General features: G+C 41.5%; 1 protein-coding gene across 7 annotated transcripts in view; it reads left to right on the top strand.

Moving 5' to 3' along the window:
* The window catches only part of MTUS1 (microtubule associated scaffold protein 1), a 169,851-nt gene that overhangs the window by 72,496 nt on the left and 69,675 nt on the right, over positions 1 to 27,680 (top strand). For 5 of the 7 annotated variants that reach the window (XM_049631717.1, XM_049631716.1, XM_049631718.1 and 2 more), the window contains exon 4: positions 25,656 to 25,790. In XM_049631717.1, the coding sequence (XP_049487674.1) occupies positions 25,656 to 25,790 (135 nt within the window). Of the gene's footprint in view, positions 1 to 15,930; positions 16,093 to 17,339; positions 18,093 to 25,655; positions 25,791 to 27,680 lie in introns of those variants that run through there. The other 2 variants (XM_049631723.1, XM_049631724.1) reach the window with 2 other exon arrangements.

Raw genomic sequence — 27,680 nt, 5'->3', positions numbered from 1 at the left:
TGTGCCCTGAACCTCTCTGACATACACCCCGTTGTCCGACACACTGACTTGCTCATTTAACGAGTGTCGATTGAGTGCCTGCTTGTGCTGGGGATGCAGAAATGCACAAAAGAGATAAATTCTTGCCTTGCAGAGCTTAAATTCTAGTCAGGTGAGTTGAAAAATTCAGTAAATAAGATGTTGAGAATGTACGATGATAGGTGCTGAGAAGAAAAGGCAGTGAAGGGCGTGGCATCTTAGTATCAGGCAGTTGAGAAAGGCCACACTGAGCAGGGGACAAATGAGCCAGTATCTGAAGGTGCAGGAGGAGAGAGACCTTGGGATATCAGATGAAAGGCCTTCGCCGGGCAGAGGGAACAGCAGGTGGAAAGGTGGAGGGGAGGCGGTAGGGGGGTGCTTGAGGGACAGGGAGCTGCCCAGCATGTGTGGTGGGAGCCGGGGAGGACGGATGAGGCCAACCAGGTAGGGTTTTACAGGGAGACCAGTGTCTTCTCTTTTATTCCTTCCTGACATTATGAATTCTTGATTGTTTTACGGGCCTTCCACTCAATTCTTCTCCCTTGGCAAGTAATTCTGGAGAAGATTGCTTTATAGAATGACCTATAAGTGAGGCTTAATATGTCACTAAGCAGTTTCTGTTGCTTTATGAATTGGAGAAAAGTTTTGAGAGCCTGCTGTGTGCTGGGCTGTCTACTGGATTCGGAGACTACAAACGTGATTGATAGGCCCTTTTAACAATCTCATTGGTTAGAGGGTGAGGTGAAAAGAGGTGTTGAAGCATATGATTTCAACGCAAACTCCTCATTCTTCAAACTGCAGCTGATCTGTCCTGGCCTCTGTGATACTTGGCCTTTATTATGCTACTATAATCATTTTCACACATGTCTGTCTCCTAATTGTGAGGCCCGTAAGGAGAGTCCATGTCCTAGTTGTTTTTTGTTTGTTTATTCATCTTGGAGAGAGAAACAAACCACGTGAAGGGGAGGGGCAGAGAGGGAGACACAGAATCCAAAGCAGGCTCCAGGCTCTGAGCTATCAGCACAGAGCCTGACACGGGGCTCAAACTCATGAACCATGAGATCATGACTTGAGCCAAAGTTGGATATTGAACCGAACTGAGCCACCCAGGTGCCCCGTGTTTATTATTATTTTAAAGAATTCTTAATTTTTTTTCAAATGTTTTTTTTTTAAACTTATTTTTGAGAAACAGAGTGAGCACAAGCAGGGAAGGGGTAGAGAGAGAGGGGAAGGGGCAGAGGATCCAAAGTGGGCTCTGCGCTGACAGCAGCCAGCCTAATATGGGGCTCAAACTCACAAACTGCAAGACCATGGACCAAGCCAAAGTTGGACGCCACCCAGGTGCCCCCAGGTGTAAGTTATTTTTATATTTTTCATTGCTCAGCACAGTGTACCTATTATACAACAGATATTTAAAAATGTTGTCTGGCCTTATTTGAATGGAAACTTATGTGAAGCACTGTGTCCACAGTGAAGGGAACACCACTAACTTGGCCGAAGGGCAGATTGGAGAATAGTGATGACATTTGAACTGGCCTTGGAATGTGCCTGTAGAAGTTTTCCAGGCATGGAAAGTTGCTGGTATTCCCAAGGGTGGGAATACCCTGTGGTATTGCAAGTGGAGCCCTATGAAAGGGTATGATGTGTTTGGAAACATTGAGGGTAGGATCCACATGTCTGGAGTCGATTGAGTGTTGAGGTTAAGTGATGGTGTCCCGAGGATGTTTGAGGCAGGTCAGTTCTCTCATCGTTGAGACACAAACTTACGAGAGTTGTACCAGTGTGTGGGAATAAGAAACTGAAAATGCTAAAAACGTTTTGGACAAAGGGGGTCTGGTAAACTTCCTTTGGGGAAGAGTCTCTTGTGTCTCTGCCACTTTCTTGTTGGGTGACCATGAAGCGAGATAGGGAACAGAGTAGCAAGAAGTGGTTAACAGGAGGACAGTGATGGGTTTAGTTCGGACCATGCTGAATTTGAAGAGATCAAGAAGCACCTCAAAGGGCGTAGGGATGTTGGAAGGTTAAAACAGTGCAAATGTGTAGTAGAGGGTAAGGAAACCTATGGGAGAAGAGCCGATAAAGGTAAGAACATCAGTAATGGCTGACAGTCAGATGACGAAAGCGTCAGAATGCATCCAGAGCACCCGTAACTAAGTTAGCCTTAGAAATAAAGGGAAGGCAGCAGTGTGTAGGGATAGACACAATTGGAGATTAAGTAGGGAATTTTAAGAGTCAAGTGTCAGAGTAGTAGCCGTGGGTGATGGGCTGGACAGCTTCCCCCCCCCCCCCTTTTTTTTTTTTTTTTTTTTTTTTGGCAGCTCACTTTTATGAGGTGAGGGGATTTCTTTGACGTGAGTTTGTGCAAATTCTGTTGAGTTGCTTATTTTTGTAACCTTAGAACAGGAAATAAGATGATCTTCAGTTTTGTGTCTCAGTGACCTCATGGCTCAAAGTAATTCTCCTGTGAACCTTGGCTTCTAATGAGCCTGGATGCTCACCACGTGCCTTTTTCCATCGTGGTTAGGAGCTCTGTGCCGGGTGAGTTCAGTCACCTCACCACCAGATAAATACATTTGTTGACGGACCTGTGAAGACCCTTGTTCATCTTCTTTGTACGGTAGCTGGGGAAGGGACACGACCCTTCTTAGTCTTGAATTTATTACACCTTCAGTTGCAGGACGCATGTTCCTAGGCCTGTGACTACGGGAGTTATTTTTGTTTAATCCCCATGTGAAGCAGCAGAAATCTTGTAAACACACTTGCAGAGGCAGGTACTGACAGTATTACCACGAGCCCTGTGCTTCTGAGCAATTCAAGTCCTCGTGAGAACCTTGCTTTGTGGCAAGTTCTTGTTTCTCTGTCAGATGACCGCCCTCTTAATATCTGTTGTGTTTTTGTTGTGACTCACCTGTACTCCCATGACTATATTTTTGAGTTCACTCTGGAGCAAATGGTGATGGCTACATGGAGTGGTTTGTGTCGTACTAATAGAACACTGCCTTGACTAACTCAAGAATATGGACTATTAAAGTCACATTTTGCAATATATAAATGTAGAGGGCTACTGAAATTTTGTGTTCCGGAAGATAATTCATTCACTTGACCCTTTGGAAGTATACACTGTGCAAGCTGTACTGCAGACCCAGAGCAGTTATGGGATAAGAAAGACCTGGTGCTTGCCTTCAAGCTATTACCAGTCAAGTAGGGGAGGTGGTGGGTTTGTCCCTCATCACATCTGTCCTTAGGATATTTTAAAGGAAAACAAAAGCTGTAGGATTTCAGAAGAGGATACGATTAACAGTACCAAAGTTTGCTGAAACTGTTTTTTGCTGTAATCTAGGTAATTCTATACTGTGATCGAGGTACACCTTTGCAAATGTGTGTGTCAGTCTTGGTTTGCTATTGATGCTTTGTTTGATGTTTGCCATCGAGACCTTGGAAATACAATAAGGAGGCTACATCTGGATTGAGGTAATTTTTAGGGCTTAGCTGGTATACTAGGGAGTAGAAATGATAGGACAGGCAGCTAGGGTTCAGAGTGTGGAATGTAGAGATTGTGGACCGAGTCAGTAAAGGTAAATGGGAATACAGAGAAGGGAAGTTGGGCAATTAGGACACGATACACTGGTGTTCAGGCAGTCAGCAGGCAGAAGAGGTCCAGACAGAGCCCAGGTCTGTGCGTGCCAGGAAAGGAAAGGAAGAAGCATTGTAAACCGTATCTCTCGTGCATCTTGGATTTAACCAGTGCATTTGGATAGCTTGTCAGTTTTCCACTGCCTTTTTCCCAGTAGGCTATTTTAAAATTATATCACTTTTTGGGGCGCCTGGGTGGCTCAGGTGGTTGAGCAACTGACTTCGGCTTAGGTCGTGATCTCCTGGTTCAGGAGTTTGAGCCCCGCATCGGGCTCTGTGCTGACAGCTCGGAGCTTGGAGCCTGCTTCGGATTCTGTGTCTCTCTCCCTCTGTCGCTACCCTGCTCACGCCCTGTCTCTCTCTCAGAAATGAATAAATGTTAAAATAAATAAATAAACAAAAAGTATAACACTTGTAGTGAAAAGTGGGAAGGAAAGAAAAATCACCCTTAATCTCATTAATGCCAGATATGTTTTAACGTCATAATTGATAACTATTCAATGCCTTTTCTTTTGACATATTCTCATGTGCACGTGGTAACATACATTTCATAGGTGCAAGCAATTCCTACTGTTTCAGAAATCCTCTACCTAACAGTCAGTAGGCACTTGCTTAGTTAATTGAATTTTCTTTTTCACTTAAAAGGTATAGTGCCTATTTCCTTAGCTTCTTAAATTCTTACTCTTTAATAACATGATTTTAAACGGCCTTATAATACTGCATCGATGGAACGTGCTGCAATATATTTCTTCAGACTTTGAACATGGCGTTGTTTCAGGGTTTTTGTTCTGTTTTTTTAGTGAATGAAACGATTTCACGCTGAAGAACTTTATACATAGTAAGAGAGCTAGTCAGATAAATTCCTTGGATGCATTCCTTTAGATGGAATCACAGGGTGTGAGCACTTTAAGACTTTGGTTGCACGTTGCCAAATTGCCCTTCAGAAACAGCCTACAAGTCGGTGCTCCCTCTCTGAGTACGTAAGAGCATTTTCCGACACTCTTGCCAGTATTTTGACATTTCTAACACGATTTCTAAATATCTACTCTTTCAGAAAGTGCAAACGGTATCTTATTTTAATTGGCATAAACTTGGCACTGAAATATTTATTGAATAAATGTAGATTCAGTGATCAAAGTGCTGAGGTACAGAAGTGAATACAGGATCGAAACATGCCCTCCTTGAAGTTACATGCTGGTGGGAGAGATGGGTAATATGTAAATAAAAGTAGATAGGATGCTTGATAATGTAAAGTACTAAAGGGGGAGGGGAAATACTAATGCAGAGAAGGGGAATATGAAATGGTGGGTGTTACTTTTGTGTGAGAGAGAAAGAAATGTTGGTTAGTGTGACCAGGGAGAGGTGGCTTTTGAGTAAAGGCCGGGGGGTGTCAGTCCTAGGAGTATCTGGAGGAAAACCGTGCTAGTCAGAGTGAACAGTAAGTGGAGACACTGAGGTGGCTCTAATGTGCTCTAGGAAAGCAAGGGAAGAAGGAAGGAAAAGTTGAAACAGAAGTGAAACAGGTAGTGGAGAAGCAGATGTGGACAGTGTTAAAAATCCTAAGGATTTTGGCTTTTAACCAAAGTGACTTAATTTTTTTAAATTTTTTAATGAATTTTGTTTAAGTTTATTTATTTACTTAGAGAGAGAGAAAGAGACAGAGACAGAGTCCCAAGCAGGCTCTGCACTGTTAGTGCAAGCCCAATGTGAGGCTCAAACTTCCGAAACGGGAGCTCACGACCTGAGCCAAAATTGAGAGTCGGATGCTCAACTGATTAAGCCACTGAGGCACCCCCAAAGTGACTTAAATTTTGATAAGATCACTCTGATACCTGTGTAGAGAGTATATAGAATGGGGGTGAGGGCTGCATCCAGAGATCAGTGAGGAGGTATTGCTACAGTCATGGCAGGAGATTATGGCTTCTTGGACCATGGTCATGGCAGTGAGGGCTGGTCAGATTCTAGATGAGCATGTTGAAAGTGAAGCTGACAGCATTTGCTTAGAGGAGGTGAGAGCCAAAGAGTGGAGTCAGGTGACTGTACATGTTTTGGGTGTGAACCATGGGGAAGGATATAATAGTGCCATCCGCTGAGATGGAGATGGGTGATGGGGGTACAGATGTTGGTAGATAGTTATCAGGAATTCAGCTATAGAGATACTAAGTTGAGATGAATAATCTGTAAGTGAAGATGTTGAAAGAAAAGTGGGATACATGAGTCTAGAGTGCATGGATTTCTGGTCTAGGGATATAAATTTGGGATTCATCAACACGTAGATGGTATTTAAAGCCACTAGACTGGATTAGATCACCAAGACGGTAAGTGTGGAAGAGAATAATAGGTCAAGGGCACTACTGGGAAGCTCCCTGGAGTACTCCAAAGTACCTCTGGGGCATTCTTAAATTTTAAAGGGCTAGGGAGATAAGGAGGAATTAGAGAGGAGACCAAGAAGAAACAGCCAGGAAGGTAGGAGAGAAGTCAGTCAGGAGTGGCGTTCCAGAAGCCAAGTAAAGAAAACTGTTCAAAAAGGAAGGAAGAATCAACTGCCATCAGATGCTGAGAGAGAGAGAGCATGGTAGTTAGAATACCATCTGGTTTAAACCCGAGGTTGTGTGTTTATTTAACAGGAAGTCTAGATGTAGGTAGGTCTACATTTGGTGGCTTGGTAAGGTCCTCTTTCTGTCTTTCTACTCTTCCTGACTCAACATGTTGTTCCGTCAGGGACTTTTCAGTTAAAATATGGTGGCCAAGAGTTCCAAGTATCTAGTCATCTTGCTGCTGTATAAAAAGGCTGAAAGTGAAGGATGGCATCCCGGAGTAGAGACTTACTCCCCACATGCGTGTCTACCTCCATCAGGGAGGAAAAGTCCTACTCAGCGCCTTACACCCCCTCCCCCGCCCCCCTAGCACTCCTGTCTTGAAGTCTTACTGGCACAGACTGAGTTGCATGGTCACCCTAACCTCAAGAAAGATTAGGAACGCAAGTATTAGGCTGTTTAAGCCTTTCTTCAGCATGTGAGCGATGGAATCAGGGATTATGGATGACGGGGAGCCAGGAAAGACGCTAGACACATTAAGTTTCAACAGTTTTAAAAATTGTATTGTTGATTTTTATTTACTGTTAGAACTTTTGCTCTCTTATATTTTGAGGCAAATGATTCTTTGTTGACTGGATGTTGTTCATTGTTACTGTCCTGTGTTTTATTATTTGCCTTTTTATTTCGTATATGGTGCCTTTTAAATTCTTGCATTTTTAATATGGTCAAATACATCTTTTCCTTTAATTTTTCCTAAGTTTTTATGCTTAACTTGGCCTTCTCTACCGTGATCAAAGAGATTAATCCGTATTTAGTTATGGTTAATTTGTCTGGTTTTGTTCTAAATCCTTTATAATCCAATTTTATTTTAATATTTTTTTCATGTTCATGTGCGTGTATGTTGAGACCAGTGGCTAATATTTAGCTATCGTGTAATAAGTGTTAGGTATTGTTCTAAGCATTTTAGAAATAAAAACTTACAAGGCACCTGGGTGGCTCAGTCGGTTAAGTGTCCGACTCTTGATTTCGGCTCAGGTCATGAGCTCATGGTTCATGAGTTTGAGCCCCATGTCAGGGAAGCCTGCTTGGGATTCTCTGTCTCTGCCCATCCCGTGCACGCACTGTCTCTCTCTCAGAAGAAATAAACATTGAAAAAGAAATAAATAAAAATAAAAAACTTATTTAACCTTTAAAAGAATCTATGAAGTAAGTACCCCTGTTAATATGAGAAATCCAAGCTCAGAGAGGTTAAGTAACCTGTTCACAGCCAGCATGTCCTGGAGCTGGGCTCAAACCCTAAGCAGTCTGGCTCTGGATTGTCAACGTTTAACCCCTACGTCATACATGCAGCTTTTCAGATTTTAATTTTTTTAAGGCCAGTTATTTTAACACCACAAAGAAATGCTTTCACTTATCTGAAAAATCTCTCCCTCCTATTCTGAATTGTTATTTTTCTGGGGTTTATACACCAGTTTATTCATCTGTAAATATAGTTTTATGCCAACAATAGACTATTTTTCTATTTTCTAATATCTTACAGTAACTAGTAGCACACCTTCCTTTCACTTTTTTTGTGATAAAGTATGTTACATTAAATTTACCATTTGAACCATTTTTAAGTGTGTGGTTCAGTGGCATTAAACCAGTTCACTTGGTTGTACGATAATTACACCATCCCAGCTCCAGAACTTTTTACCTTCCCCAGCTGAACCTCTTTATCCATGAAACACTAACCACCTCTGTCCATCCCCCAGAATGGGGACCACCATGCTGGTGTCTGTCTTGGAATTTGACTATTCTAGGTCCCTCTTGGAGTTTGATTCCTCTAGCTAAGAGGAATTATGCAGTGTTTGTACTTTTATGAGCAGCTTATTGCACTTGGTATAACATCTTCATGTTTCATCCATGTTGGAGCCTGTGTCAGAATTTCTTTCCTTCTCAAGACTGAATAATACTTCATAGCATGGCCACATTTTATCCATTCATCTGCCAATGGATCCCTTGGGTTGCTTCTACCTTTTGTTTATTATGAGTAACTTTCTGGACATGGGTGTATGAAGACCTCTTGAACATCCTCCTTTCATTTATTTTGGGTGGGTGCCCCGAATGCCAGTTACATTTTTAATTTGGGGGGAACAGCCAGACCATTTTCCACAGCAGCCGTGCCCTTTTACTTTTCTACCAGCAACGCACGGGATTCCAATTTCTTCACATCATAGCCACCGCTTGTTGTTTTCTGTTTTGCTTTTATAATAACGGTTCTAATAGGTGTGATGTGTCTCATTGTGGTTTTGATTTGCATGTCTCTAATGACTAATGATGTTGAGCACCTTTTCATGTGTTGTGACCATTTTATATTTTCTTTGGAGAAAGGTCTATTGCAGTACGTTAACATCTACGTTCATATTGATGGGAAAATTTGGTCCTTTTGGGTTCAGTTAAAACGAACCTGCAGCCACAGATTTGAGTAGAATTTATTTCTCCCATAACTTATTTTTTTTTATCCCTTTGAGTTGACTTGCTCTAGTTTTGTAATAATTCCCAGCTACCATAGATAATTAATGCAAAGATCACTTTCTCTATGTAGTTGTGCTAAAAGAACCCAAGTTATAATTATAGCTATAGACACATTCTCATGTTTTATATTTTAACTATGTCTCTTTCTTTGGCATTTTCTCTCCCTGACTAGTAGTTAATGAGCCTGCCTTTATTGATGTCTATTGTGTTTTATAAAATACAATAATTTATATTTTAAGCTGTATGTATTAATGGGTAGTTTGTATTTTCCAGAATGACCTCCATAGTTGTGTCATTGTCTCGTGAAACTTCCCACGTCCTCTAGCACTGACAAGTGCACTAGCTTCCTAAGTTCTCTGATTTCAAACTCATCCTGCTAGGTGGTTATGCAGCTGCCACCACTTGATCAAGTTCCAGGTCAAATGCCAAGAAGCTGCAGTAGCCCACCCCCCTGCCCCCACTTCCCACCAAACCCCGCCCGTAATAGGTGAGGTCTCTAAAGCTCTTAGCCTGGCATGTAATGCCATCCTTAACAGTAAGCTGTCCATCTCTCCAGCCTCATTTTCTTTTTCTTCCCCATGATGTCTGTGCACCTAGTAAGCCATGCAAACCACAATCCTATTAGGAAAATTTTAACGACATACAATGTATTTTCTAATATTCCTAATGACTACTTAAAACATCTGCGTTGCCTGGGTGGCTCAGTCAGTTAAGCATCTGACTTCGGCTCAGGTCATGATCTTGGGGTCCTTGAGTTTGGGCCCCACATCAGGCTCTGTGCTGACAGCTCAGAGCCTGAAGCCTGCTTCGGATTCTGTGTCCCCCTTTCTCTCTGCCTCTTCCCCACTCATACTCTGTCTCTCAAAAATGAATAAATGTTAAAAAAAAAATCTGGTGGTACCTTCCATAGTAAGCTGTCAAGTGTTTCTATCACCCTGTACATGTGTGCTCTGCGATCACCTTACTTTGCAGTTACCTCAGTATGTGGGCAAGTAAATAGTTGAGTAACACAACCTCTCCTGTGAATCCACTGTCCAGATTTTTATTAAGATGATCTGTGTCTTCTAATATAGGTAATATAGTAGTCAAGGCTTTGCTTTTTGTTTTTTTTGTCAACTCATTGAGATATCTTCAGAACCTTTGAATTTCATCAAATGTAGTGAACAGCAAGACATTTTTTTTCCATGCTGAATAATCTCGTGAAAAACACACTAATGCTGAATTCATTCTAGTCTGGCTGAGAGTTCAGAGAGGAGAACTTGCTTTGACGGGTAGATGTTTCTGTGGCCTGGGAAACTGCTCTCATTACTTTGAAGGTGTTTTGCGAGTAGTGTGAGACCCACCTTCTTTCTCAGGCCTTTCCTTAGGGAACAGAGGAAGTCAGATTGGAGCTGAGAGATTACACTGCATACCTGTGAATGCCCTGGGAGCTTTCTCCTGGACAATGAGTCATTTAATATAAGTGTCAGAACAAAGGAGTACCATTCAGGAGTTTATTCTTTGGTATTAATTTCCAGTCTTAGGAACACACCATTATGGTATCATGAAGAAGTTTCCAGTACCACAGTTCTGTGTTTTCATCACAGCCTTATAAAAGCATCAACTAAGCCATTGATTGCTTTGTTGTTTTTTTCTTAGTAAATTTAAAAGATTTAAAGAATACCTATTGCTTGCAGAGGCACAGGAATCAAAATGATTAGAATCTACTTTCTTTAATGGTTGATCCAATTTATCTTTCCTTGGTTTCTGTATGTTTTGAGCATCTTTTGTCTGGTTAAATATTTGGCTCTACTGACTTTAATAATACTAGTTTTTATGATAAAATATGCTTATCGTAAAAAAATTTGCCTGAAGTAATAATAAGCATATAAAGTATGAAGGGAAAACTGCCCATTTCTGCCTCTTTCCTTCTTTTTCCCCTCTATCCCACTGTGCTATATATTTTATAATAGTCTCATAAAATTCTGGAATTTTTCAATATGTAGGTTAGTATAAGCTTAAAAATAGGGTATTATTAATGTTTTTTTTTCACTTAATCATTCTATTGGATTATTAGTTTTACAAGGCATTGCTTAATGATGTTCTGTTGTTAAATACAGTACATTTAATCAGATTTTCCAAGGTGGGTATCTAAGTAAACTGCTTGTTGATGAAGCTATATTTCAAATCCAATAGACGCTCTGTGTTACTAAGGCTAAGTGCAAATGCTATTCCTTCCATGTTTCCCCTAGCCAAAAGATGGTAGTCATTACAAGGTCAAAAGAAAACTGTCATCTCTATGTAAGATTGTGCTAACAGTGTGAGCTTAAAATAAACCATGGAGGTCAGTAATATGTCTGTAGGTAGACCTTAAATCTTTATGATTTACATCTGAGATAAGTTAGATGCTGTGCAGTGAATGGGTAAATACCACCTCCTGGAACTAAAGAGCAGTCCTGTAAGGATTTCATTAGTTAAGAATTTGGTGCTCAGGTTAGTCTCTCAGCCCAATATTTCCTTGTCTTCCCTTTAATATTGGTTATGATGTGTGTGTGTGTGTGTGTGTGTGTGTGTGTGTTACTGCTTCTTTTTAAGAAGTCCAATTACAGATACTTTAGATCAACTTTGCTCTTAAGATAAACATTAGGACCATTGGTGAAATAGTTAAATTCCTTTGTTTTATCCCCACTTTGTTACCATTGTACTTGGGGAGCCCCCTCCTAGAAGAAGGAGCTCAATCTGACCTCCGGCCTGGTGCTTATTTCTTTAACCATGATGCTTGTGTTCTGTGACACGGTAGAGGGAACCCTGGGCTGGTGGTAAGTTACCTGCCTTCCAGGCCTCACTGTCGCTGCTTAAATGTGACCGAGTAAGCCATTTGACTACCCGAGTAGTATTTTCATCTGGGAACTGGGAACAGTAACGGCAATGCTCTGTTAGGATGATTATGAGTTCCAAAGGGCTAATCCTTTGGTAAAGGAGGCTTTGTTCAGGACCCTTAATGCCCATTAGACAGACCAAGGGTAGAATGGGCAAGACCTTTGCTAGGGTTGCAGGTTGTCATTAGGCGGAGTGGGTGAGGCTAGGTAGGAGGGACCATGAGCCTCGTGAATGGGATAGGACAGGTCATGGGAATCACAGACTAGCCGGGGAACCTTGCTTCTGGTGCCAGGCTGCGTGTTGGAATCAGAAAGGGTACAGGTCGGTAGTAATTCTGAGCCACGCTGAAAAATGTCTGTGAACTCAGGATGCCGTCAGAAACAATGCTATGAAACATCCTTTCTGAAAAACAAGTTGATTTTCCAAACCTGTTGAGCCTGGACTGCACTGTGGCTGGAGCCCAGAAATTTTCATCTGTCACTTGCTCAACCTTGCTCATTGTTTGTGATAAGGAGGACTCATCAAATGTTTGTGCTGTGATTTAGTAAATTCATATTCTAAAAATCTGTTCTTTCTGTACCTCCAGAGGCAAGTAGAACTGGTAGGTAAATGTAAATTTAAAAATCACATGAATGTTTGAATATCTATAACTTGCTAATTATTATAAGGACTATAAAAATGTTTCCTTTTATATAGTTAACAGACTGAAGAATCTGTTAATATATACAAAGGACAAATAAACTGGTAAAATTAAGTGTTTAATGTTTTAGTGTAGACGAGAGAAGGCATGATCAAAATTTATTTACTCTTGGCCTTTGACATTTTTTTTTTTTTTGAGAGACCATGTGCAAGGGAGGGGGAGTAGGAAAGAGAGAATCTTAAGCAGGCTGTATGCCCATCTCATGACTGATTGTGAGATCATAACCTGAACTGAGATCAAGAGTAGGACCCTTAACCAACTGAGCCACCCAAACACCCCTGAAAAAAGTTTGGTAGGTATTCTGGTCAGTACAATCCTACATTTATTTTTTTTCCAGCTTGGTTGAGTAATAATCGATAAGTAAACTTGTAAGCTCTTAAAATTGTACGTTGTGGTGATGTGATTTGATAAACATTGTAGAAGGATTTTCGGTATGGAGTTAATTAACATATCCCTCATGTCAGATATTTCTCTTTTTTTGGTGAGGACATTGCAGTTCTACTGTTAGCAAACAGTATTCCAATGATATAATTCAGTGTTCCCAACTAGAGTCACCACTGTACGTTAGATCCCCTGTCCTCATTCTTCTTACAGCTGGAAGTTTTCCCCCTTCCACCAACCTCTCCTTATTTCCCACACCTTACTCTTGGCCCCCAAATAAAAATTCATTCAGCAAATATTTATTAAATTGCACTCCATGCTAGACACGTTGCTAGGTCCTGGGGGGAGGGATCAGGTACCATTCCTGTTCTCAGGGACCTTGGAAAGTAGTCTGAGAGCCCTACTGAAACAGATCCTGGGGCGGAAGCCAGTGTCGGTATGGTAACAGAAGATGTGGCCCATGGCACACACAGGACGGTGATCTGGCAGGAAAGGCTTTACAAAGCTCCGACTCTCAACAGCGCTTGTCATACATTTGTGTATTTTAACACATCTTTGTATAATGGAGGTTGTGATTTGGTGTCTGAGTGGCAAGGATTTAAAGGTCAACTTTGTAGTCACCAGGCAAGATAGAGGACTACAAAGGAAAGGAGGCTAATTCGTTCACCACGATGGACATAAACAGAAGAAGAGAGTAAGAAGGCCTGGAGAAGTAAAAGTGTGTGTGTGTGTGTGTGTGTGTGTGTGTGTGTGTGTGTGTGTGTAGGTACAGGGGTGGGGGCATGGCAAAGCACAATGGGGGACAAGTTTGTTGGAATCAACCGTAAGACTGCCGTATAGGTCTTTATTAAGAGAATTAAAAATAAGGTCATCCTATAGGTAATGAGGAGTCACAAATTGTAGATTTGATTATGACCTCTTTTCGTGTTCAGGAGTTCAACATGATGGAGTTGGAAAGGACAGAAGGACAGGACTTTAGGAACCTATACAGTTGTTACAGCAAAATAGGAGGGAGGCAGTGAGGATTTGTAGGATTTGGATTGAGAGGAAGAAGACCTCTTTGAAAAGAAGTGATGTGCCTCATGAATTAGAATAGTACCTCCCAGTGGAGCCCCTGTGTGGCTCAGTCATTTGAGCGCCTGACTCTTGGTTTTGGCTCAGGTCATGACCTTGGGTCTGTGGGATCAAACCCCGCATCCGGCTCTGTGCTGAACACAGAGCCTGTTCAGATAGTCTCTCTCTCTCTCTCCCTCTCTCTCCTCCCCCTCCTCTATTTCTGCCCCCTCTTCCCTGCTCATGCACTCACGCACACTATCTAAAAAGAAAAAAAAGTAGATCCTGGTGGTGGAGAGAAAACTACATTAATTGTAGCAGAGGACACAACAAATGTAAAAGAATAGTGCGTGAAGATTAGTAACGGGAAACCTGGCTAACATGGAATCAGGAGGCTCAGCAGGGGGAGCTCTCATGCCTCACCACCACTTTTTCAGCAGCAATCCCAGCAAAAGAGACTAAACTTGCAAGTGGATACTACTTCATTATCTCAGCTGGAGGAAGGAAGGCTCCCTCCCCTCTCCCCGCAGCAACAGCCCAGCCAATGAGGGCCAGTCACAACTCGGCCAGTGAGAAGCCACTCTACTCCCAGCTCCCAGTTTACTCCATGGAACTTCTCATTTATGACGGCCTTCCCAAATTCTCACCGTCCTCTATAGAAGAGCATGCCTCTCCTATGTTCCACAGACTTCCTTGTGGCTTGGCCGTAGCTTGCCGGTCTCAAATTGCAATTCTCTGCCATTCCCGAATAAACTCATCTTTTGCTAATAAAATAAGTGACATTTTGATTTTTACGGTTAATAAGTGCAAGGATGAAGCTGGAGATAGGAGGGCTTTAATGTGAGTGACTTTAAATGACAGATCTCCTTTTTCTCTATGAAAATGAAATCTTAACGAGCAATAAAGCAGTGGGCATTATTTCCCAGACATACTGTCTCACTCACTGTGGTGCTGTTAGGAATACATGACATGGCCGTTTTTACGTAAGGTCTTTTTCAGCTCTGCATGTTTTTGTTAGGTAATACTACTACCATTGAGAGTCTTCATGCTAGATTATATGGGGATCTGGGGGAAAAAGAACAATCCCAATGCTTTGAGCCTGGGAAAAAGGAAAATGGAAGTTACAGTTAGCCTAAGTAGGGAGGAGGGTATCTAAATGTCCAGATTGAAACATTCAGTAAGGAATTTAAAATGCAAGTGGTATTGGAATTTAGAGGAGAGGCTGCAGGTGGGAACCTGGGATCCATCCACACAGGCAACGGTTAGAGTAAAGTAAACGAAGAAGACTGAGAGGTGGGTTCGATGAGAGTTGTAAAGATTGAATTTAGGAAATGCCCATAAACCGGTAGCAGGTATGAATATCAGGATAGTGTGGTCTCATATATGCCAGAGAATATGAAGCATACATATTTCATTCATAAGTGGAAACACTTTTGCTGAAAGAAAGAGAAGTTTGGAGTGAAGACCCCTTAAGTTTGGCAAATAAGCAGTAAAAATGGAGATGAAGAAAAGAATAACAGAGCACCCCCTGGTGGTAGGCATTAGGCATTTTTTAAATAATTTTTTTTCCATCCTCAAATTGAAGTTTTCTTTGTGTTTTGGTTTTAAAATTTTCATCTGTTTTTTAATACAGTAGCCTAGTGGTGAATGGGTGAATTTGTTTAATTTCTAATCAGCGGAATGGGCGGAGGTCATAGCTTTGATTTCAACGTTGCCAAAAGCTCATGAGTCACATGGCTCTTTAGGTGGGTCTCCACAGAAGACCTGCGTTAATTACTTCAGGTTATACAGTTAGAGCTACCCTTCACAGGTCCCGATGGCCTCATCATTGCCTCTAAATTAAGAAAAATAAAAAGTCAAGTCTATGGGAAGATTTCATGATTCTGAATATTTGGTTTGTGTTTTAACCCAGTAATTAGTACAGGAATTTAAGTTTATAAGCTTAAGTCTTTTGGGGTGCCTGGATGGCTCAGTCGGTTAAGTGCCTGACTTTGGCTCAGGTCAAGATCTCACAGCCCGTGAGTTCGAGCCTCACATTGGGTTCTGTGCTGACGGCCCAGAGCCTGCAGCCTGCTTCAGATTCTGTGTCTCTTCTCTCTGCCCCTCCCCTTGCCCCACTCACACTCTGTCTCTCTCTCTCAAAAAAAAAAAAAAAAAAAAATTATTAAAAAAAAACTGTCAAGATGAATAGTAGTAGAAACTCTTTTTTTTTTTTTTTTTTTTAATCCCAAGGAAAACCTACATCCTTAAAAAAAGCACAGCCGTCTTGGGTGAATTTGCGTAGACCACTTCCTAAATCCAAAGCCTCTTTGAAAAGTTCTGCGCGGAGGGGGACAGGAAGCGCGTCCTCTGTTGCCAGCACCCACAGTGATCTGAGCACTTACAGCAGTAACTGTAAGTTGGTTTGACACCAGACTTCACGGGTCGTTGAAACCATAGTCACCAGGAAAAACTAACGTGCTACAAATAATTATCAGAATTTTGATCCTGCAATTGAGAGGAAAATGTCAATACTGCTTCTCGTTTGGAACTTCTCGAAAAGTTTGGCAGGAAGAGCAAATTCTTTAAATGACCTTCTTTTCTGATGCACATGCTATGAAACACTGAAATATTTGTGTTGAAGCCACCCGGTATTTTTTTTTTTTTTTTGCAAGGGGGATGCTAAAGTGTATCATCTGAAGCAGTAGTGTTTATCGGTTTAAGGAATGAGAGCGATATAAGGGCTGTTGGAACCCAACTGGAAATCAGAATAAGGAGAACTTGTTTGATTTCTTTGTAAAAGACTGGATTTTGCAGATGTATGTTTTATAATCTTGTATTTCGCATGCTAGCGTCCATGAACTATGACGGGTGTAACTTCAAGCCTAATTTTAAGTAACGTAAACTCAGAATATTTCTCAAGTTGTCAGGGTGAGTTCTTTTCTCCGTGTATAAAATGGGTGAATCAATTGAGCCCTCTTTTTCATTCAAAGGATGTACTTGGTCTTGGTATTTGTTTGCTCTCTTTTTGAATTTCCTTACAAAATAATGCGCGGATTTATTACTTTGAACAATTGTGCAGTGTCTGCTGTGCACGGGCACCACAATAGATGCAGCAAGGGATACGGAATGCGAAAGAAATGGTCCTTCTCTAGAAGGTAGTTGAAGAGAATAGTTAACCCGGACGACTAGAATACCAGAGGTATTAATAGGATGATTTCGTGTGAGGTGGGGAGGAGGGCAGCTCCCTCTGCTTCAAGGACAAAGTGGAGTCCTAGTTCCTGAACCTTCTGCGTGGGGCACGGTTATACGGTTCCCATGCGTTCTCTCTCTCTCTTTTTTTTTTTCTTACTCAAATAAGTTGTGCCACCACCCCGATTGTATACATGAGGTAGTTGAGGCTCAGAGAGGTTGTCGCTGGTCCAAGGGCCCTCGGCCAGCTCATGACAGGACTCAGGATGTGAATGCGTGGAGGAGAAGGCGCCGAATTAATGAGCGCATTTCTGAGAGGTCACTGAGCAGCACCGGCTTGTCTCACATGACAGTAAGTGGCTGTGTGCGACCACGCCGGGGCTATTAAAACGTGTTCCTTAAAAAATGAAAAAGGAGTAGTATCTGCTTAGTGTTTCGCTTTTAAAGCTCTGGCGTAGAAGAAAGAGGAAAGGTTTGCGTGGAACCAGTGATTCTCTCTGCATTTGAAAAGGTAATTCACGCGTGTATTGTCTTCAGGTGCTTGGCTTGCAGCTTTCTCTGTGGGCAGTGTGACCTTTCCAAGCAGCCTGCCAGAGCAGACTCTTCAGCGTGCCCCCGGAGGGCCGGCAGCAGTGGAATTTGTGACCCTCGGAAGCAGACGTGTCCTGTCGTGCCGCCGTCCAGCGTTTGCCATTGACAGCCATGTTGACTTGGCCACTCTTTCAGTACTGTGGCCGACTCTCCGAAGGAGGTTGTAAAATGCTTTTGTCCGTTCCTTTTTGTCCCGTCACAAAGGAGTTTGCCATGTACCCACAGAGCCTGTCTAGTGGCGATGCGTCCCCGTTGCAGATTAAGCATTCAGATCAATGAGTCTTTCTTAGTTTGATTTGCTAGGCGGTTTAATCTGTTTTGTGTCGTGCCTCGGAGCTTACGGATTTCCCCCCCTGCGTTCTAATTCAGTAAGAGCCAGCATGAGGGGTAGGAGAGTGAACATGGCTGCGGCTCCTGCTTAAGATTGCTTTGATCTTTTTAAATGACTGTACCAGGAGGATTTCGCAGTTGTACAGAGACGGAGATTTCTTCAAAAATATTTATCAATTCTACACTCACCCCACCGGCTGGTTCAGAGAGGCACTATGATGCTACCTTACTGACATTGCTGGTCCTGGGATCCTACAGCCTTTGTATAGTTCCTTTGTTAGCCACGCTTACTGGGAAAAGAAGTAGGTCGACGATTTCTGGTTTGATTCTTCTCTTTGTAAGCATGCTTAAGTTGTATTCAATAAATTGATTTAGCATCTCCTGATTGTTACTTTTGCACCTGGTTATTTGTTAATAGTAATCTGTCTTCGGCATGTTTATGTTTAATTTGTGAATGGTTGTAAGTAGAAACGGTTGTGTTAACTATTTTCTGTGTTTTCAGACTGTTAATCTAATTCAGTGGCATTGTTGACATTCCAGGCACATGAAATTACCTTATCATTAAAGACAGTTTGGCTTTATTTGTGATTAAATAACAAATAGTTTTGTGTATGTAGCTTAGAGTTGTATGAATACAGAAAAACATTTTCCTAGAATGAAAACATTATATCTTTGATTATGTTTTTTCTCATATTATATGCAAAGATATTAAAGATGTGTGCCTTTTAAAGGCCTGTGAAAAAATCATTTTGGACTGAAGATTTTCTGTTTCTGATAATAATGGGTCATGTGAGAATTTAATCTTTTGATCAGTGTTTTGATTCATACTGGGTTAAGCATTTAAACCCCTTAATGTGTTCTTGCTTTGTCTGCTCGTTTCTTTGTGATATGATTCTGTTAGTGGTATCACTTAAGAACTTCGGAGATTGCATAGTGCTCTTGTAAAATTAGCAGCTGGTTCTTGGTAGTTTGGTATCCTTTAGAAATAACATTGAGTTATAAAACAAATGACTAAATCAAGCTATGATAAGCTAATACAGTTCTCTTACTTGGAGGTTTTAGCTGGTTCTTTCTGTGTGTCCTTCTAAGCACAGAAAATTTAAAAGTGATATTAGCCCGAAATATTGCACAATGGTTTCTGTACCAAATATGCTCATTTCTAGAGTTTAAATACAAGCTCTTTCAGACTCCGCTAAAATCCAGTTAAGATCATTGGATAAGAATACCTACTGTAGGTCTTGAATAGATTTGAAGGTTTGAGGGCCATTGTGTAAGTGTAGAAGGAAGTCTTTAGAGAGCATATAATTTTGCTCCTTTAGCGAGTGTGAAATCCAACGGCTTCCTTCTTCCAGGTTGGCCACAAAAAAAAAATGTGTATTTTTGAGAGACAGATGGTAAGGTGGGAAATGTAAGAGATGCACACCAAAGCTGTTGGTACTCTTTTAAAATTTTTTTTTTAATGTTTATTTATTTTTGAGACAGAGAGAGACCGAGCATGAACAGGGGAGGGTCAGAGAGAGGGAGACACAGAATCTGAAACAGGCTCCAGGCTCTGAGCTGTCAGCACAGAGCCCGACGCGGGGCTTGAACTCACGGACCGCAAGATCATGACCTGAGCCGAAGTCGGCGGCTTAACCGACTGAGCCACCCAGGCGCCCCGGTACTCTTTTAGAAGTAGGAGAACAGGAAGGTAGCTAAAGAAACAGAGTATTCTTGACTTTTCACCTGCATGGCCAGCCCCGACTCAGCTGAGACATAGAAAAGGGCGTTTACCTCAGTCTCCTCCTAGTTTTCCTTACTCACGGGAAGCTGGATGATCTTCTACCCTCCTAGCCCCAGGATTCTCACCTGATGCATGGGAGGGCAGTGCCGCATCATCTTCAGAACCTTTGCAGCAACAAATGTTTCTTCCACTTGGATTTTCTTCACTATAGTAAGATGGTGTCTAATAGTCTGGAAGGTGGGTGTTTGCGTTGTTGAAGTGATCAAGTTGATAGAAGAATTCCTCTTATTTACCCACAGTCCGAGGGCAAAGGAGTATTGTCTCACCTGCCAACACTGGTCAGTGGGTCAGATGTGTCTGGAATAGAGTGTTGAAAGGGTTTGAGGCTGCATCCGGGTTCGGAGCCAGTTTGTGTCTGACTAGTGACGTTTGCTGCAGGTGAGGAAGGGTTGGAGGCAGTCCTGTATTACAGGTTTAATACTTATGCACATCTGAATGGACTGTGTAACAAGCAAATACTATTATCTAGACTGGCATTAATTTTGTTTTCATTCTTTCAGTGTTTTTCTGGGGTACATATGAGACATTCTTGTTATTACACAGTTGAGTAACTTGGCTTTTGGAATCTGAAAGCGTAGACTTTGGTAGCGCCTTGATTTCAAGCCAGGTGGGCAGATGGTCTGGCATAGTGGGTAGCGTTAGACAGATTGACAAAAATATTCAAGAAAGAAGCAGAATGTTGGCTCTGTGCGTATACATAATTCAGTAAACAAAACCAAAAACTGATGTTAACCAGATGCCAGAATGTAGTACGAAATTTTGGTTTGCAAGTAAGTCTGGAACAGTGTAAAGCCCTTCTGGGATAAGAAAAGAAGGTCTTCTGTCTAGGTTTCTCTGAGAATCTCTTCACTTTCTCTTGAGACTCTGTTATCTCTGTTACTCTCATTTATTCCATTTGAATCCCATTTTGATCATGAGGAAATGAAACTAAGGATTCCAGAGAATCTATCATTCTGGCATAATTGAGGCTGCTAGGACCAAGGATCACCACAGAACAAGGGCAATTCTAAGTTGTTATTACAGCTGCTGGGAGCTGGGCAACCGTGTGATATCATGTATTGACTCGACAGACTGTCACTGAGAGGTCGTGGCCCCTGCAGCACCATGTAGAAGAGAATTCTGAGGATGACTGTGGCTTCAGTAGGACTATAATAGAAAAACCTATCTAGAAAGTCCTTCCCTCCTGCAGAGGGAAAAGCCACTCCTGCCTCCTATGTGTCTCCTTGACTCTCACACTGCTCCCCCACTCACAACATTTCACTTCCTCCAACTAGACGTGTAGCAGTTTTTACCACAACAATCAATTCCCTGACACGCCAGGTGGGTCATCTGCAAAGTCCTGACCCTGTCTACCTGAGACAGCCTCAGATTCCACATGTTAAGGGCTCAGTTTTGCAAGGCCGTCCTCCCCCTTGGAGATGCCACTTGTAAGTCCGGGTTGTCACCTGTGCTGCTCACTACCCGGAGGTACTTGGGAGGTTTCAACAACTCCTGTCTTGGGTCTGATAAATTGGCTAGAGCAGCTCACAGAACTCAAGTAAGCATTTACTTACATTCGTCAATTTACTATAAAAGGATATAACAAAGAATGCAGACGAACGTTTGGGTGGGATTGATGTGTAGGGCAAGGTACATGAAACAGGTGAGGAACGTGTATCCCCTTTCGAGGCTGCTACTCTCCCAGCTGCTGCGTGTGTCCACCAACTCACGCTCTCCCAACTCCATAGTTGGGGACTTTTATGGAGACTTCATGTCATAGGCATGATTGATCATTAAGTGGATTTTTAGTGCTTTTCCCTTCTTAAGAAAATGAAGGGCAGGGACCGAATAGTCTAAGATTCTAATCATGACCTGGTCTTGCTAGTGACCAGCCCCCATCCAGCAACTCGCATAGAGTCACCTCATTAGAACAAAAGATACTCCTTGTCACCTAAGAAATTATAAGGATGTCAAGGAGATCTGTGCGAGGAATTGGGGGCAGAGACCCAATATATATTTTCTGTTATCTCACAGGTACTGAGTACCATGTTCATGTTTATTTAGTGAGGGTCCTGTGAGGGCATATGTACTCTTTCCAAACATGATTTTCAAACCCACTCATTATACATAGAGAGATGAAAGGAGGCAGGCAAGGCAGGGGCCGAGTCAGGACCAGAACTCGGTTATCATAGATTCTCTTCCATTACTTGAAACTATGATATTAACATTTTGCAACTTTTGCCACCAAGTGTTTATCATTTGGGTGTGATAGCTCTGGACAGGGGAAAACTGAGATACCTTCAGGATACCCAACCAGCTTCCTTGTTAGGAACTGAAAATAGAGGACAGGAGAAATACTTTTAGGACATCATGCCTCATAGACAAGTACATCTTTCAAGTTGGGGTTTACTAGAAAGCAACGCACCAGCTGGAGAGTATTTAGGGAATTGAAAGATGTGTAATTGTTGGTCATAAAAGTGTGTGCAGCCCAGCCCAGCTTGTGTCTGCTATTACTGAACCGGGAAAAAGCAAAGGCAGGCCATGTGTATATAGATCGTCAGAAAGAGTGTGTGTGTGTGTGTGTGTGTGTGTGTGCGCGCGCGCGCGCGCGCACGCACACATGTGTAAGTGTATGTGCGTAGATGACTATACCTAGTCAAACTCAGAAATTGTATCCTTCTATAGGAATTTTGATCCTCCCATGTTAGAAATTTGATGATAGATCTGATGCTAGACCTGGTGTTTATGCTGAGCCTGAAGCCTGGTGCTTTGTTTCCAGGACCACACCTCCTGTCTGTGTGTGACAGGGAGCCAAGGGACAGGACTATTGTGCCTCATGAGAAATTCATCTTGTGCTTTAGTGAGAAATCCTTTTAGTCTGTTTTTTGGAAACTGAAAGTCTTTGTGTTTAAAGCTTAGAAACGAAAAGTATGAATAAATCTAGGATCATACGATGTTCTATTGGGTCTGTAAATTAAACTCAACTTTTCACAATCTGAATAGGTGACTTATTTTTTCTGCCGACTATAATTTTCAAAATGTTTCAAGAAAAGTAAGGCTAAAATCAAATTGTTATAATACATGGTCAAGAGTTCAATAACGTCATTTACTTCCTTCCGGGATTTTGATCTAGCAAAAGCTGAAATGCTAATTGAAGGCCAGTATCCATTTTATGTGAAAATCTAAAAGATATGCTCTATGAAATTTTGCTTATGTTATCTTAAGACTATGAAGTTCTGTCCCACGTCCTTTAAAAACTTATGTTGAATTTTATAATAGCAGTATCTTCAGTATCGTCGTTTACATTAGCTCCTTGTAATTTTCAGTTTCAGAAAGACCAAGTCTTTAGGTTCTGAGGAAAGAGAAGTAAAAAGAAGGATAGGAAATTGACAGAAACCTCTCAGTAGGAGGGAAGACTCTGTGTTGATTTGACCTAATATTGGAAATGTTATATGGACACAGGAAGAATGAACAGATGGCTCATTGTAGCATGACTTGACATACATCAGGGAGGAATAACAGCGTGTCTTTATGGGTTTAGTTGTGACATCTATAAACACTGTTGTAGGAGTTGGGATAATTTAGCCTAGTGAAAAGTATCTGTCTTCAAATTTATAACATAGTCGTAAATAAGGTAGAATCTGACCCTTTTCTAATGTGGGGTGAAGAAAGGAATCCAGGTTGGTAATAAATTTATGATTAGGTGTTGAGTGTTAGAGCAGAACTGGATGCCCAGGACTAGGGGTTGCATGTCAGTTAAGAAACAAACAAAAAATCCAGTGGCAGGGAAATGAAGTTTGAGAACCAGATAGTGAATGAATGCACCTGTAGATTGCCGCTCTGGCCCGGTAAGGCTGTGGTGATGTAAAAATGCCAGTGGTTTGTATGGTTAGCAAGGGGACCAGGATAAAAAGATTAACTTTTATGGGAAAAGAGGACCAGAAAACTTTGCAAGCATGTTTGTTTGTTTGGTTGGTTTTTTTCTTGGATGTGGAGAGAAAATGACAAAGTGCTGGGTTTATATTCTTGAGTGCTGTGTAACATGGTAATTAATCTCTTAGGGAAAGCAAAATAGTACTGTTAAAAATCCTTATAGGAGCTAAGCTTCTGGACAGTGCACTTTTTCAAAGATGACTCAATTGTGGACGCATGTGGATTTAGAATGGTGTTTTAAGGAAACACTGATTTCCACATCCCCCCTGCCCCCCGCCACAGCTCATTACTGTTGCTTCCTTTATTTTTTTTTTTTAAATACCACTTAATGAGATTTGAAACCATTTTTTATTTGTCTTTATCTGTACATGCTGGTACTATTCTTCACACTTTTACTGTGAGGTTTTTGACACTGTTAAAACATAGACTCCCCTGCCCAAAACACTGCAATAAATAATGGTAATGATGTTATATTCCTAAAGTAACCACAAAGTCCACTCGTGTAGCATTAGCAGAAGAACACTATTTCACGGGACTTCATTATGGATCAAGTATATTGTGAGTGAACATATAATGTGAAAATACATTCTCACTTGGAGTTCACAGGGCAGGAATCAAGCCACGTTCCTTTCTTTTTCTTCTGCCCTTTCCCTGCCCCAAGTACAAATACAAATCTTAAGGATTCTATAGAGGATTTGGTTTCCCTTTATAATCCAACGGTAAGCCATAAATGAGAAGTGGAGTTGGACCATTTTGGAAGACCCCTTAAGCAACTGTGAAAGATACTTAGTGTTTGTTTTGATACTTATTTTTTGATGCTAAAGAGCTTTAGTCATTACTGGGCAAAAGCAGAAATAAGACTCAACAAGGCATCTATTTAAGTCTTTGTTATCATTGTTTCTCCATGCTTTCAAATGGTGATTCTGATGGAAAACCAAGTTGTAAAGTACCACCGTTATTTTTTAAAGTTGTATTCTTTATTCTGAAGTGTCACTGTCCCTTGATGTGCTAAGTTTGCCTTTTACCTTTAGTGTCCCAATGAAGAACCAGAGGCAAAATTAGAGACCACAGCAAAATGGAAGGTGCTCTTTCCAAGGATTCATGGGAATATTACACCTAAAGCATAGTATTTGCTCATGTAATTTTTCCCTCTACCTTTTACCCTGACACATTCCCTGGGAAATGTTGTAGGTCTAATTCTGTGGCAGCCCCCTTGGCCTCGTGAACTGTGGTAGTGGACCCAGAATTAGACCACAGCCTAAACAACATCAGTTAGCATCATAGTGTCTCCAAGAGTTCTTGGTCTAGTCATTCTTTTAGTGCCTGGAAACAACTTTTTGTTTGTTTGTTTTTTTTTATGTTTGTTTATTTTTGAGAGAGAGAGAGCGCGAGAGGCAGAGGGGCAGAGAAAGAAGGAGTCACAGAATCCGAAGCGGGCTCCGGGCTCTGAGCTGTCAGCACAAAGCCCGACGCGAGGCTTGAACTCACGGACTGTGAGATCATGACCTGAGCTGAAGTCGGACACTTAACCCACTGAGCCACCCAGGAGCGCCCCCCCCCCCCCTTTTTTTTTCCTGAGAGAATTCCTCTGTGAGTAGAGAGGAAAGATGTACATGTCAGTTAAAGATGTTTTTCATTATTTAGGTGGGACTTACTTTTGTGTTTTAGCTTTAGGACTCAGGTACCTTGTTCCAGGGCAAATGAGGGAGTTTTACCTCCTGGATATAGTAAGGAAGGATCTGGACCAGCTCTCATCCTTGTTACTGTCATGGAGTTTGTACATCGTTGTTCTCACATTTCAACACAGCTGGCTGCCGTTGTTTATTATGATTAGATTATTGGCACATCTGCCTTGTCCCCGTGGAGATGGATGCTCTTCATCGCTGCACCTTAGGCGTGTTTGTTACACGGCACGGACGGCCGTATGATTTGTCTTCCAGCTTTGATTTGGGATGAAAACTTGACTGGAGAAGACACATAAACTTGGATTATGCCAGGATGTGTGGTCACGTTGGTTATGGCATTAGCTTCATATTGCTAATGTACAGTAATAACTGGCATATTGTGGGGTGTTTAGTGAGCACTTGTTGATTCAAGGGGAAAGGAACAGATTGTGGAAAATCGATGCTGTATTTATCTATAAACTAAAATGTATGCTTCCGTATTACAGCTGGGAATGCCACTGTCATCAAGTATGAGGAAAAACCTCCCAAACCAGCATTTCAGAATGGTTCCTCAGGATCCTTATATTTGAAGCCTTTGGGACCCAGAGCTCATGCACACTTGCTAAAAACTCCTCCAAAAGGTATGTTCCTCACTGCAGAGAAAACTGGGAGAGAAAATATTTCTTAAGTCCTTACCTGGTAGAAAGTTAAAATTTGGCAACTAGGCTCATGGCATAGTGAACCGTTGTTTACGAACAATCTCTCCGAAAAAGGACACATAATACATTTTAACACCAAGGAGGTCATTCTTCTTCACAGAGTCAGTAGGTTCTCTAGTTAAAACTTGATACATAGAAATCAGGAGACAGAACACAGGTATAAGGTGAAGATAATTAAGACTTCCAGAGTTAAATTATTCTAAGATAGTGATCTGGAACAATGAGATAGAAATGCACAATTTACTTCCCACCTTTGTTCCAAACTATTTTTTTCTTTCCCCCTGTTCTTTCTCTTCTCCTTCTTTGTATTACTCAGTTAGTGATTGCCGTGGCTACGAAGAATAACTCTCGGGTTTACAAAATATATGGTATATACTTATATACCAAATATATGGTATATACTTACAAAATATATGGTATATACTTAATACGGAGTGTTTTCATGAAGCTTTATCACCAGGTCTGAAGTGGGTCTGAAGCACAGTCGAAGGTGGGTTAGTGCTTAGTGAACCGAAAGATTTCTTACCTGAAAGAAATAGGAATGAGAAACTTGAGCTGTAATCTCTGATCCATATTAGAGGTGGCGGTTGTTAGGTTTTTTTACAAAACTATTTTATTTACACTACTGGTAGCTGGGATCTACTCTAGTTACTATGGGATATAATCATTTTATCAATGACAGGAAAAAAGATCTTCCAGTGTTTCAGTTTTCACCTAATGCAATTGCTTAGTTACAGAGCAAGAGGCAATTAATAATGATGGGAGAGGGAACTAAAAATATGTGTGTACATTACCTCAATCCTGGGTTAAGATCTATCTAACAAATTTTCTTGATTTTTATTAGTCATAAAAACAAAGGACAAATAGATTGTAAATGTTTTCTTTATAGACAATTTCAATTAGAAAATAATAGTTAAAAGACAGCAATACTGTGGTTTGTGTAAGTGAACAGGTAAGGGAGGCAAGAGAAGTAGTCAAAACTGGACACATAACATATTGCCAAGTATAACCAAAGAATATCTGCCTTGAGGACACCATTTACAGGCAGTAATTATACTTTGGCACAGGTCAACTTTTATCTTAGATTCAAGGCAAGTACAAGTCAGTAGTTACGATTATAAGATATAGTCATGAGCCTCTTTTTTGAGCCCGTAAGAATTAGGCTTTTGATTTGCTAATCTCTCTACTTTTTTTTCTGAGAGAGAGAGCGAGCCAGTGGGGTAGAGCAGCCGAAGGAGAGAAAGAGAATCTTAAGCAGGCTCCACGCTCAGTGCAGAGTCTGACATGGGACACAGTCCCAAAATTCTGGGATCATAACCTGAGCTGAAATCAAGAGGTGGACACTCAAACTGACTGAGTCACTCAGGTGCCCCTAATTCCTCTCCTTTTTTTTTTTTTTTTTTTTTTTTAATGTTTGTTTATTTTTGAGAGAGAGACAGAGCATGAGCAGGGGAGGGGCAGAGAGAGAGGGAGACACAACCCCAAGCAGGCTCCTGGCTCTGAGCTGTCACCCAAGAGCCTGACATGGGGCTCGAACCCACAAACCGTGAGATTATGACCTGAGCCAAAGTCAGACACTTCACCGACTGAGCCTCCCTGGCGCCCCTTTATCCCTCTTCTTTTAACAATGACAAAGTGGCAGTAGCCACGGTGCCACACACTCATATGTTAAAGTGTCAGGGAAAACCAGGAACGCACAGGGTCCTCCTTTATTCCATCAACCACAAACAGCTGTTGCATTTCCTCCATTTTTTTTCTCCGTAACGGTTTTGGTTTTGGTTTTGGTTTTGGTTTTGGTTTTGGTTTTGGTTT

Source organism: Panthera uncia, chromosome B1 (genome assembly GCF_023721935.1).
Source record: "Panthera uncia isolate 11264 chromosome B1, Puncia_PCG_1.0, whole genome shotgun sequence".
Classification (NCBI taxonomy): domain Eukaryota; kingdom Metazoa; phylum Chordata; class Mammalia; order Carnivora; family Felidae; genus Panthera; species Panthera uncia.
The sequence above is the reverse complement of the archived record's forward strand: the minus strand, read 5'-3'. Positions and strand labels throughout refer to the sequence as shown.